This window comes from Acanthisitta chloris, unplaced genomic scaffold, assembly GCF_000695815.1.
Source record: "Acanthisitta chloris isolate BGI_N310 unplaced genomic scaffold, ASM69581v1 scaffold6183, whole genome shotgun sequence".
NCBI classification, from domain to species: Eukaryota; Metazoa; Chordata; class Aves; order Passeriformes; family Acanthisittidae; genus Acanthisitta; species Acanthisitta chloris.
The window spans coordinates 93,476-106,990 of record NW_008666490.1 but is presented as its reverse complement, the minus strand read 5'-3'; the positions used below and the strand labels follow the sequence as shown (position 1 = coordinate 106,990).

General features: G+C 50.9%; 1 protein-coding gene across 1 annotated transcript; it reads left to right on the top strand.

Annotated features, from left to right (window-relative positions):
- Positions 1-5: 5 nt before the first annotated feature.
- On the top strand, positions 6-12,578 carry CD101 (CD101 molecule; the record flags this gene model as incomplete). The annotated part of the gene is made up of 7 exons (XM_009072134.1): positions 6-39; positions 949-1,365; positions 4,166-4,549; positions 5,343-5,726; positions 6,658-7,062; positions 10,952-11,356; positions 12,183-12,578. Coding segments are annotated over 7 exons (2,425 nt in total), but the record flags the coding sequence as incomplete, so codon positions are not given.
- Between the last annotated feature and the right edge of the window lie 937 nt (positions 12,579-13,515).

Sequence of the window (13,515 nt, the reverse complement as noted above, 5' to 3'; positions counted from 1 at the left end):
GGTACTTCGGGAGTTACAGCGCCAAGACGAACCTCTCAGGTGGGTCCTGAAAGAGAGCCCTGCTTCCTGCTGGACAGGGAGTACAGGCAGGTTTCTACTGCTCTCAACTTTGTACTGGGGAGAAGTGCTCATCTCGGGTCAGACGGGCAGCTGAGGGAAGGGGTCATTAATAGGACTGGTGTACACAAACTTTCTTTCTCTCTCCAGTGTGGAATTGCTGTTGTACCCCTGGGTGGCTAAGGTAGGGATGTTCAGATGTTCCCTTGCAGGTTACTCTGGCTATTGCTTCCCAGCCAGGGCAAGGGAAGGGAGAGGAAGCCTCTAGTCTCCCATCATCTGACTAACTTAGTGCCTGACACAGACACAGCATTTCATGGCTAAATGCTTAGGAGGGCAGGAGTTTTCAACCTCTATGTCTTAGCTGTTGATGTCCTCAGGTCAGGGTGTGGGACTTGACCAAAGTGGGATACCCACAGATGGTGGGAGGCAGCAGCTCTTGAAGAGCACTGGGAGAGGGAAGGCCCTACTGTGAGCCCACCTAGTCTACATGATGGTATGATACTTATACTTGGTGTTCAGCCCTGTCTTCTCCTTTATCTGGGTGTTGCACCAGTCTGTAGTTGGGATAGTGAGAGGATGCATTTTAATCTCCTTGGGGTTGCCTAATTAATACTGACTGTAGTTTGCCTGAAGAGGGTACTGCAAAGAGATTCATTGTTCTTTCTTCCCTGCTGAGGGTTTAGCCACATTACACTTTGGCATAAGCTGATGGAAGCCTTGTCATTCAGCTGCAAAAGATATTTCTCATATACCATCATATCCCTTTGGGCCTGGCTGCTGTTTCTTGGGGGTTGCCCTATGCAGGGCCAGGAGCTGGACTCAGCAATTCCTGTACATCTCTTTCAACTCACCATATTCTATGATTTTGTGTTTCTCCCCCATGCTCAGTGATTGCAGACACCCTCTCAGCTTCCATGGCACCCCAGGTCCTTACCCACTCTGAAGGGGATGCAGTGGAGCTCACTTGCGAGGTGTCCAAGTCCACCACCCAGCACACACATCTCTCTGTTGGCTGGTACCATCTTCAGGGAGCAGGAGAGCACCGTGCTGAGGAGGTCCTCATCCTCTCCAAGGACTTCGTCCTGAGGCCAGGGCCCTCTTATGATCACAGGTTTCTGGTGGGGGATGTGCAGCTACACAAGGTTGGGGACACCACATACAAGCTTTTCATTGCGGGGGTGAAGCCATCTGACCAGGGGCAGCTGTACTGCGAGGCAGCCGAGTGGATTGAGGATCCTGATGAGATGTGGAAGGACATCTCCCGCAAGCAAACAGAGAGGACGTCGCTGGAAGTCATGAGCCAGGGTAAGACCCTTGCAAACTCATGTGCTGGCTCCAACTCCCTTGTTCATTCAAGACTCTATAGCCAGGCTTCAGTGGCCCTTCACTTGCCTCCATCACAGCCCAGAGATCTGCTAATGGGTCTGGCCATCTTTGCTAGTCTCTGAGGGGATGAGCTGGCCTTGGCTCAGGGCCATGGCGGCGCTGGTTCAGGAGCTGTTGGAGCTTCACATTTTGGCTGTTCATGCAGTCAAATCTCCGATGTTGGCAGCAATCATGCAACTTTGCAGACCCATGTGAGGTGTTAGCAGAGAGAGCAGCATGTGCCTGCAGCAGCCTGGCTCCTTTGCAGAGTTAAGCTCCAGTGCATGGGAAAACTGCATTGTTAGACTGCCTCAAGGGTCTCGTGGCCTTAAAATAGTACACCACAGTCAGCACCTCGTCACAGTGCCTCAGCCACAGGCATAGAGGAACATGGGGATGTACTGCATGTGCTGCACAGCTCTAGTGTCTGTTGGAGGTGGCCTGTAGTACATGCTGTCACCAGTCTGCTAGTTTCCAGAGCAACTGGTGTTGCTGTTTGTTAGGCCATTCCTCTGAGCACCCTGCCTGCCAACCCTCCTACCACAAGCTCTTTGCTGACTGTGGCCCCTCACCCTGCTCTACCTGCAGATGCATACGAGTAGCTGTGCCCAGAGGAAGGGAAAAATCTCTTTCTCACCAGTAAGTTTTACCTTAAAATAGCCAAGACATGGCTGTGTTTAGTTGATGTCCTTCAACATATGCAATAAGTTGAAGGACATACAGTGAAATGGGAGCAAGTCTCCCACTGAAAACCTGCCTGGGGAGATGGTGTACCCTGTCCCCGTGCCTCAGGGCGGATGGATGAGGCTACAGAGCTGGGGTGGTGAGAGGAACCTATGTCTCATAGGAGGATGGTGAGTCAGAGCAGGAAACCAAAGAAAAATGGGTAAGGACCAAGCACCCTGAGTGTGCAGCTCAGCGGGGAGCAAGGTATCAGGGGGAGGGAAGTGTGGTCTCCCCTTGTCAGAGTCTATTTCCCGAAACCTGCCTGACTGGTAAAGCTTTATTCTCCTTATTGTGCACTGTTTGCAGCAAAGGCTTTCCATGTCTGCTGCTGCCTGGCAAGTCACGACAGTCAGTGCACTTCCCTGTATCTGCTTGTTGAAGAGACAATGTGTGGCTTCAGATGCCAGTGCCACAGGATCATTTAGAAACAGAGAAACCTTGTCAGAGTTTAGTATTTGCTGTGTGGTAGCCATTAAGCGTAGAAGCGAGGCAATGGTGGTAAGAGGGCATTATTGTGTCTGCATTAGAGCTGCTGGTATCACCATGGAGGAACAGCAGAAGGTGTATGAGCCCTCCATCAAATTTGCAGGGCTGAGGTGTCCCTCCAGCACCCAGTGGGGGAGCCCAGGCTGCAGGACTGGGTGCCCCATCACACTGTGAGCCAGCGACCACTCTGACTGTGGCTAACTGCTCCATCAGTTTCTATAAACTCTCCAGCAAATATTTAGGAATGCCAAACATATCTGCAGCAGCTGGGATTCCTGTTTGAAAACTGTTTATGAACCAGTGTTTAAATTCACAGGGTACTCTGCTTTCTAAAAATTACTTGAGCCCTTTCAGTTGTGGTCTGGGAGCTGCTCTGTTTTACTTCAATGTAGCCTTGCCCTTGTTTTCATAATTGTGGGGCACCATGGTGATCCAAAAAGTGAGTGGTGTGAGTCCGGTTGTCTTCCCAGGGAATCTGGGCTCAGTCCTACCTTCTGGTTTTTGGCCTTGCCACTGCTTGGGTTATGGAAGAGGGTTTTGGGGCACCCTGTGGGTCTCCGCCTGTAGCCACTCTCCAGCCAGGCTGATGCCAGGAACCAGGGAGCATTAGCCCTAGAGGCTTTGAATGCCCTGAGAGGAAGGTGAATTGTATCATAGGACTCAGACACAGGGTCCTTACGGCAGGCATGGCTGCCCTGCCAAGAGGATCTGCCAAGGGGAAGATGAATTTGTGCTCCCCCTGTCACTGCCCTCTTTGCTCAGCACCTATTGCTAGTTGGTGTGGTGAGTAGGACAGGGACCAGATGACCTCCACCTCATCTTGCTTCCCTCCTACTTCCCCATGCTGTGACAAGTCTTGACCTTTCTCCTTTCTGTAGGAACTAACCCAAATCCTTTCCAATTTAGAGAGCATCTCTTGCCCACAACCCACAGCAGCCAGCGAGGGCTTTACCATGTGGGACCAGCCACATCAGATTCAGACCAGCAGCTTGGATGCTAGCCCTTCTCGCACCATTTCCCACCACAGGCAGCAGAGTTAAAACCACCACTGTGTGATAAAGTCCCTTTGTGCCCCTTTCTTGCTTAAGGGATAGGTGTTACATGATGCAAAACAGCTCCAGCAGGTGAGATGGAGTAGCTCCCTGCAAAAAATGATGCCTCTGAGTTATGGCAGCCCTCAGTTTGGATGCCCTGAGCTGAGCAGGGGGTGGCTGTGGCCTGAGGCTATCGCAATGTGTTCTCTGCTCTGGGGGGATTACCTGCTCTGAAGAAGGGAGCTCAGCTCCTCAGGGCTCTGGCACTTCCTCCACCAGCGACTGCTGCTTGATGCTCAGACCTGGCAACCATCTCCAGGGTTGCTGTCTCCCCATGGGCAAAGTTTTCCATCCTGATTAATTTTCTAATGAAAGAAAATGTTTCAATAGAGAACTCCCTCCTGTTGCTCTCTGCAAGGCTATTGGTACTGCCAGGTGGGAGGGAAGCATGGGCAGAGCCACCCAGTACCCTCTTTGCTTTTGATTGCCCACAGGCAGAGACCTTTCTGTAGCCATCGCTGCTGCTGAGAGCTCCCTTTCTGAAGGGGATACCTTGAAGTTAACTTGCACAGTGGAAGCCCAGAAGAGCAGCAGCAGGCACTTCCAAGTGACTTGGTTCTTTGGCAGTGTGGAAGTGGCCAGGATTGACCCGCATGGGGTATTGGTTTGGGAGGAAGAATACGAGAAGAGAGCCAAGCTGGGGCAGCTCCAAGCGTTCAAGCCAAGCAACACAGTTTATGTCCTCAACATCTATGAGGTGGGACTGAAGGACAATGGTATATACCGCTGCTCCGTGTCGGAAATGAAGACTTCTGGAGACTTTTACAGCACCCAAACCAATATGTCATCAGACATCCAAGTCAATGTGAAGCTGATAGGTTAGTAAATCCTAGTGGCTGCTCTTCTGAGTAAAGTCTGCAGGATCCTTGACTAGGGAGTGCTTCAAGATTGGCCTCATCTTGATGGGGGCAACACACCTGCTCTTTGCAGAAAGAGCGCAAATGTGCCATAGATTTTGGTAGATAATGGGAAAAGCGCTTGCTTGGGCAAACATGAGCATGACAGATACAGGAGCTGTCAACAAAGTAAGTGTAAACTCAGTCAGCATGAAATGTGTATACTCTGCCTCAGACTCTTTGCAGTAAGTTCTGCAGAGTCTAGGTCTTCCTGTGTCTTTGGTACCGAAAATTGTGAGCAACACCTGTTGTTGCTCCTGAGGATCACAGGATGACCCAGCAGAACAGGTACTTCTGAAGGGAGGGAGGGTCACTGCCATTTCTATCAGGGTGTTTTCCCTGTTTTGGATGGATGACTTGTGAGAAACTACTTTAAGAAAGGTGTGTAGGAGACCCTTGGTTTCCTTGTCATTGTTAGACAATTGACTATTCTGATGTAGCAAGAGCTGCCTGCTGGGACTTGATTTCTTATGTATTTCTTTGTAGCCATGTCCCAAGAAAGACAGAAACCAGAAAAAAATCACCAAAACCCAACCACAAAACCTTCACCAAATTTATAGGAAAAGGCTGGTTGAACACTTCAGACAATTCCCCAATTCCTTTCCTCTTCCAGTATCAAGATTTATCTAGTCTTTCCATTTAATGCCACAGTATCTCTGGTTTTCTCTGAGGAGCACAGCAACATCCCCACTCACACAGTAACTGTTGTTTGCAGAGAATCGCATGCACCTGTCTGTGTCCACCAGCACACCACAGGTCGTGGTGGGAGATGCCTTGATCCTCCATTGTGAGGTGCAAGGAGCGACTGGCCCTGTGTCTGTGAGTTGGTGGCACCTGCCACCACAGCACCCAGGTCCCAGGGTGCTGGTGGCCACCATGGAGCAGGATGGCACCCTGAACCTGGGCAGGACCTACCAGGACAGCAGGACACGGGGGAGCCTTCGGCTGGAGAAAGCAAGCTCTGGCACTTTCACCCTGGTGATCCCAAACACATTGGATGAGGATGATGGTGGGCAGTACAGGTGTGAAGCAACAGAGTGGTCCCAAAGCCAGAGCTGGAGGGAGGAGGGGGAGACAACAGTGGCAGTCAACTCCATGGGTAAGTTGGGTCACCGCTGTTTCTGGGTTGGAGGCAAGACTGGAGAAGTGGGTAGACATACATCAGTAGGACAGAGGCCCTGTTGTGCACTAAGCTCTGCTACTGCTGCAGGATGACCTAGGGCTGATCACTTGGCCTTGGAGTGCTTCAGTTTCCCCATTTCTACCATGAGGTGTTTTTGGAGAGAAAAGTGGGACACAGCTAAAATGCCTGAAGACCTGAATGGCAATGGCTTGCTCAGCAGGTCTTTCTGACTGTCTCCTTGAAATACAAAATATCTGTTCTAGCAGTATAATTACTTACAGTAATTAAGCTCAACACAGGCACTTGCTGAGTTGTCTGGTGGTCTTTGTCAGAGATACACCCCTGGTGCTGATATCTGATTGCTTCTCCTTCCCTCTTGTCTGAGCACAGAGCTGTTAACCTCCCTGGAGTGCAAAGCCCACATCCTTTCTTCTTTTGATTGCCAGAATGGGTGCCTTTATGAAGAGGTAGCTTTTGGGTGTCATTTAGTGTGGTTTTCCTTTCTTGTTGCTGGGGTGGGTGCTGGAGAGCACCAGTCAGGCCACAGGAGTCATTCAGCTTTTGTGGAGGGTGGAAGAAAGCAGCAAACAGGACAGCTGCATCAGCAAAGGATCCCTGGCTCTTTGCCATGGTGTGGGACTGGGGACCCTGGAAGAGTGGGTTGTCTGGGAGATGGGGTGGGAGAGATGGGGTGAAGTAGCAGGGGGGCCAAGGATCACATGGAGCTGGATGAGCACAATACAACTAAGCAGAGAGTGGCACCAGCAGAGGAGCAGCAGGACTTCTGGCTGCCAAAGGGCTGCAGTGGGTGGGACAGTGGGGACAGAATTGCATGGGAAAGGTGGCAATTAGGTGGCACAGGGCAGGATTTCTGTCCCGGTGACCAAGGCTCTCTCCTCCTGAGCAGGTCCTGGTCTGCACGCCACACTGAGAAGCCGAATTGCCGCTGTCAGATTTGGGCAGAGTTTTGAACTCATCTGCCAAGTGAGTGCCAACTACACCCTTGAGGAGGTGCCAGTGTCTGTGCAGTGGATCTTCCAACCCAGCCCACCTACTGGACCCCACCAAGAGCTAGTCCAGGTCTTTCCCAATGGCACCATGGCCTGGGGGGCAGGACAGCAACACTTTCAGAGGAAAGCCCAGCTGATGAAGTCCACCACCTCCTTCAGCCTGCACATCCACAGTGCCACGACTGCCAACGAGGGGACGTACCAGTGTGAGGTGGAGGTCTGGAGGAGGAACATCCTGCCTGTGGGGCAGCCAGCGGCCATCACCAGGTCCAATGTTGTGGGGATAAAGGTGATGCTGCCAGGTAAGCAATGCCTTCAGCAGAAGTCTCTCTTTCTGCAACTTTAAAACCATCAAACATGACCAGAGGCAGCCAGGACCATTGATATCTGAGGTGTCCCCGCTGGGGTCACCTCCCAGGGCCACACAAGAAGGTGCTGCCTGTTCTGTTGCTTCCTCAGCACCTGACAACAGTCTTGGAGGCAAATTAGGTGTTGGCAAGTAGCAGTATCTATTTTGTTTACAGGTTATGCCAAACATATAGGGATCAGCCTTCCCACTAGTATTTTAAGCCTTGTGTCTGGAAAGAACGTGTCTCCCCCAAGAAGCCCTATAGAATGTTGGGGGTGCAAGGTACTCCCCAATGTATGGGCTTCTGGAGGGCAATGGAGAGAGACTGGCCCCTAAGCTGCTGCTGGGATGTCTGTGTTCCCTGAGCTTCCCCCAGTGCATTCGAGGTGTGCTGAGAAAGTGCCAGGGCTCTCTGTGGCTGGGAGCCAGCACTGAGACACAAGGTGCCAGGGGCTCTGTGGGGAGGTATCTCCTCCCCAGTATGACTGGGATGCGCAGCGCAGGGGCCTGCCCAGGGTTCCCTTTTATGGCCACCTCTGCAGGCAGGGTCTGTGCTGCCAGCGTGCCTGCCAGCATCATGCAGGGAGCCTCATCCTCTTACGGAAGAGAGATGTTGCAAACAGACCTCAGCCCCACAGTCAGCCCACCATGCACTTGCTCCCTGCCATCCCTGGTAGCACGGCGGTGTCAGTTTGCCCTGCTCACAACTGGGGCTGCTGGAGTAATTGAAGGGTTTGTCCTAGCCAAAACCTCTGAGCTTGTGGAGGCAGGTGTGGAATACTACTTGGTTTATTTTTTGCCCTCATGTCTGTTCTGACAGGAAAGTAGAGTTCTTGCTCTTTTTTCATGTGTTAGGTTCTTTTCCTTCCGATCCTTGGATTTTTGGGATCACAGCCCAGTGAACTGAAATTATGTATTTTCCATGTTTTTCTACCTAATGGATTTGCTGTAGCATAAGCTAATACATTTCCTTCCCTGTTCAGGCTCATTTCTATGGTGCTCTTCCTCCTGTTCCACTGCTACTCTTTTTCCTCAGCCCTGTGGCCGAGTGCTGAGGTGTTCCATGTAACACCTGACCTACAGCCAGCAGGGGCAGCAAGGCTGCAGGGTGGTACTGAGGCTAGGGGTGACAGTAAACAGCATCTATGAGCACACATCTCTATTCCTAATGACATTAAGATGAACAGGTGTAATTGTAGAGTGTCTAAACAGAGGAGATAGTAGTGGCAGAGCTGGAAGATACCACGATATTTGGCTCCAAACATATTGCAGCTGTTGCTGGATACTGCAACACTGTAAAGATGGTTGGAACTGGGAGAGGGTGATGCACAGTGGGCGACTGCTGCTGGCTCTAGTACCACCTCTTGGAAAGGCAGCATGAGCCAGTGAAGGATGTTTGAGAAGGTAGAGAAGTCTGGCAAGGAAGCAGATTCTAGCAGTAATAGGTTGAGGCAAAGCTGCAGAAAATGAAGCTGCAAATCATGAAAATCACCAGCCTGTTTCTTCACATATAAAATCTCATAGCTAGAGCCTGCAGAGACACTGGAGTTCTTGACTTTTGCTTCAGCACTTTGTTTACTACCTGGTGGCAGTTGGTGCTTTAGGAGTTTACATGCTGCTGTGAATCTGGTCTGTGAATCAGCTTCAGGTGGGAGAGACATATTTGAAAAGTCCTAACAGAAGGGGAAGGAGGACAGATGCTTAGGTAGTTCAGCATCTGATTCTTGGTCAGGTCCCGTAATTAGTGCCCTGGGCAGGCACATGCTCCCATCAGCCTCTCAGTAACACTGCTCTCTGTGGCTTCCCTGTCTCTGGAGTGAGCCTCAGGGCTTTTCACCTACAGTTCCTCTGGCCAGCTGCCCACACGGAGTGCTGCACCGGCCATGCCCTTCTGCATGCTCTGCTGCTCCAGGGCTGGGCACAAAGCATGGCATTGGCAGGGTTCACAGGGAGGCAGGCAGCGAGGTGCACGGCGTGGTTAATTAAATTGGAAATGAAAGGGAAAACAGCACCGTGGCTTCGTGTGAGAAAAGAAAGGGCAGGCAGCTGCTCTGCCCTTTCAGTAATTGATCTTTAGCAGTAGCGAGAGGAGACCTGAAGCTGAAATAAAGAGGCTTTGCAGCAAGTGCTCTGCTTTTTCTTGAGGTGATCTCCAAGAGTGTAAGAGCAATTTTGCTCATCAAAATCAAGTGCCCAAGGTAGTGGTTTCTGTGGCTCCTCTCTGAGCTCTAAGTAGCTTTTCCTTCTCTGGAGCATTTTATGCCCCAGCAGGTGTCAGGTCGGGCAAGATGCCTCCCCACTCCCATTTGCCAGGCAGTTCACCGACTTGTCCAAGTCCCTCTGAGGAGGAAACTGTCAACCTTTTGGTGAAAATGTTTCTGTCTGCAAAGGGAAGAAAGAGAAATAGGGTACAAAGAGAAAAGAGCAGCCTAAGTGGATGTGAGCAGGGAGATTTTGTTGGCAAATTTGACATAGAGGCAGAGGCAATATACAGGGTTGTCAGGAGCCATCAGTTGGGATATTTTGCATTGAGTAGTCTCAAGAGAGCCCATGAAGGCCTCTGAAGTAGATTGCTAGAGTTTTGAGAAGAAGTGCTTGAAGGAAGGGTAAATGTGTAAGCTTTCTCCTGCAGTGTCACTCTTCCCCATCAGCCTCTGTGGGAGAAGCTGTTTCCATAACCTGCTGCTGTTGCATCCCCTGGGGAAATGCCACAGGGGTGAGGACTCTGCTCAGCCTGCAGCCAAGGGCAGGGGTCTCAGACACTCTGAGGGGGCATCTCAGTATGTCCTCTGTAGCCTGTTGCCAGAACAGCACCCAGGGGCTGAGCTTAAGGGAGCTTGGTCGTCCCCAGCCTCTGTGGCACAGGGTGTCCTGCTGCTCAGCTCATACACAAGGAAAGTGCTAAGAATGGAAACTCAGTCTACAGCCCCTTAAAACCATGATGGTGTCACGTGCTGAGTAATTTCTGCTTACCAAAGGGTAGATACCCATGTATGCTCCTTCCCCTGACTGTCGGCTCCATCTGACAGAGCTGGTGTCTCAGTGTGGAGGGGAGCCCTAAGGAGAAATGCAGGTGGTTAGAAGACCTTAAAGATACCGATTTGTAGCCTTTTCACTGCTGGAGGAGAAGGAAAAGTGTCAGTAACAAGTCATGTGCTGTGGGAAGAGGGTCCCTGAAAGCAGGAGCAGCACAGGCACATCAGGAGCAATTGTGTACACTGCTGGGGGCAGAGCTGCAGGCAGCACCATAGGAATCCTCTCCTGAACTGTGCAGCACTAAGTTGAACAATCGCTGGGTATAATCACAGCAGATGTGTGCGAATTTGTCATGTGGTGTTGGATTAATAACCTCAGCAAACACCTGAGATGGCAACTGTTAAACTGTTAAATTGTGAAATCCACCAGGCTCTGTAGTCTCTGATAGAAGACACTTGTTCAGTCTCCAAAGCCGTGGGCTGGTTTTGTCACTTTTGCGTGAGCCTGGTGATGGAAACAGTGGTAGACGGATACACGTGGTTCAAACAGAGGCTTTGCCTCCAAGCTCCAACATGAGAACTGCCTCTATCCCCCATTCCTGGCACCTCTTCAGCTACTTCCCTGCTCAGGAACACCCCGCTTGGATTCCCCACCATTGATCAAACAAGGGTGTGTGGATTTGCTCCTTCCCTCCTTCCTTCACACCCCCTGCTCCAGCATTCCCTAATAGGTCTTTGTCTTCTGCACACACTCTTCCTCCCTCCTCTTTTGGTAGGTTTCTCTCAGGACAGGTTTATTCCTCCCTTTGCCAGCATCCCAGTATTGGCAGCTGCAGCTGGCATGATTATTTTGTTTCTCTATTTTAGAAAGCAAGCTTCAGGTAGATACAAAAGACAGCTCTGTGGAGATTGCCAGCGGTGCTGACACGACCATTGAGTGCAGGATTGTGTTTGCCCAGAGTAATTCACAGTTTGCTGTTACCTGGTACCTCCTGCGTCCTCTGGCAGATGCAATCCCCCTGCAAATCGTAAGGGCTGACTACAGCAGCATACTGGAATATGGGTCTGAATTCAGGTCTCCTGCAAAAATGTCCCGGCTCCTGAGCCAGAGGGTGTCCAGCAACATATTCCAGCTGCACATTCTGTCCATGGACCCCGGGGACCAGGGCAGTTACTACTGTGTGGTAGAAGAATGGCTCTGGCTGGTGGATAGCTGGTACAAACTTGGAGAGGGAACATCGGGAAGGACCACACTGGAGTTCAAGCTCCCAGGTGAGCAGATGGTTTTCTCTTCCATAGGCACTGCTGGAGAAGGTTGGATCAATTTATGACAGGCCCCTCGCCTAAGCTGGCAGAGCTTAGGAGGAGCAATGGCTCCTGTGTTGGATCTGACACTTAGGGATGCAGGAGTTGCCAGTGCCTCTCAAAGGGAAACAGGGAATTAGGAAGATTTACCACATTATTCCAAACCAACTGACCTGCTGTTTTTGCCACTGGCAGATGAAGTTGAATGCTTCATAACAAACTAAATTGTAGCATTTTCTTTTCCCTCCAACACATGGTGCACTTGATTCGTTGTACAATGCTGTGAATAGAGAAGCTGCCCTTCTCTGGTACTCCTGAGCACCTTGAAGGCAGATACTCAGTTTTTCTCACCCTGCAGCACATTGCTACTGAGAAACAAGGCTGAAGGTTCACCTGCTCCCACATTAAGCACTGGCTCAGTTCTTCCCTCTCTCAGCCTCACTTGGTTTATGGGTTGTAGCCCTAAATAAAATGGATCAGAGAATTCTAGGTTCCTACACAGCTTTTGATCCAAAGGATGCTTTATCATTTATTTGGAGGGGGTGAGAAGTATTACAGCAGAGGGTTGTGAAAAGGGTGCAGAAGATGATGGGGGGCAGAGGGAGACATTCCAAGGAGAATGAGTCATGGGAGCAAGGGGCCTGTGGGTGTCCTGCAGAGGCTCTTGCAAGAGGCCATCCCATTCCCCCACACATTGCTCCATAACATTTCCATCAGCTTTTGGGTGCAGGCAGAAATATTTCTATGACGGTGCAACACTGCAACATCTCTTTCTGCTTGTATCCTACCCCAGAGCATGAACTGCAGATGGAGAAAACCAACCACAGCATCTCAGCGAGGGAGGGTGAGGAGGTGACGCTGCACTGCTGGCTACAGGGTGCCCACCTGTCTAACACCCATCTCTCAGCCACCTGGTTCCAGGTGAAGAAGAGTGGCGGTAACAGTTCCCTGCTCACCCTCCACTACGACGGCACCATCGAGTACCCCCAGGAGAGCCTGGCAGGAAGGCTGTACCTCCGCCGCCCCTCTGCTGGCAACTTCAGCCTGACACTGACAAGTGTAGAGAGGGATGATGCTGGGCTGTATTACTGCCAGATGCAGGAGTGGCAACAGCAAAGCGAGGGGAAGGAGTGGGCTCTGCAAGCCTTGGGGCACTCAGGGTACACCGAGCTCACTACCATCCCACAAGGTAATGCTGCTAGGGGCAAGGACCTGTTTCACCCTGTGCCATTCGTTTCCCTGTAACCATGCTGGGGTGTGTGAGGATAATGTCAGCTCTTTGCTGGTGATGCTGGCTGCAATGCCAAGCATGCAGCAGGCCCAGGAGGACTTGCTAAGGGATTGCAGAGGGGATCAGTGCTGGGTTGATCACCAGAGTTCTGTTGGGAACCCTTTGAGGGACATGTGCTATGAGCCTGGTGGGGGAAGCAATGAGATACCGGTCCTATTATTTTGGCAGGGTTCAAACCCAGGTATGTGGGATTGTAAATATTGAAGGTGGTGGTCAGGTGAGATATCAAGAGCTCTGACTGTAAAGCATGTGGTCCAGAGCACACTTGGTCTGCAGTGCTTTGTCGCCTGTCTATGGGACCATTGGCACAAACCCCTGCTGTCAGTTGTGCCACTGGGGCCAGAACTGTAACTGTTTGGGGAAAAAAGTTCTTGGTGTGAGTTTTCTGGTAAGTCCATCTCTAGTGAGGTCTCTATAAACAGCCTCTGTTCTCATTGGAGTGCATGCTGGATGCAAAGATAGAGATGCAAATGTTTAAGTAAATAAAAGCAAAGGTTTCAGTCAGGCGTACACAGTGTTTTTAGGGAGGTAACAGGGAAGATAAAAGTACTCACACTGCTGCTTTGGGGAAATAGGAGGCTCAGATGACCCATGTGGAGGAAAATATATAAACTGTGAAATCAATTATGTTGCATCTAGCTGAGAGGATCTCACAGTTCTACTCACGCCTTCAGCTCTGGAGTTGCCATGCCCGAAGGCAGCCCAGGTGCTTACATGGTGCTATAGCTTCTGCAGCAATTACCAGTGCTGACTGGTGTGGAAAGGGTGACCCTGTAGAGCTCTCCTTTGTGCCTGCTACTGGCACAGGCAGGGTCAGAGCCTACTCTCATGACTC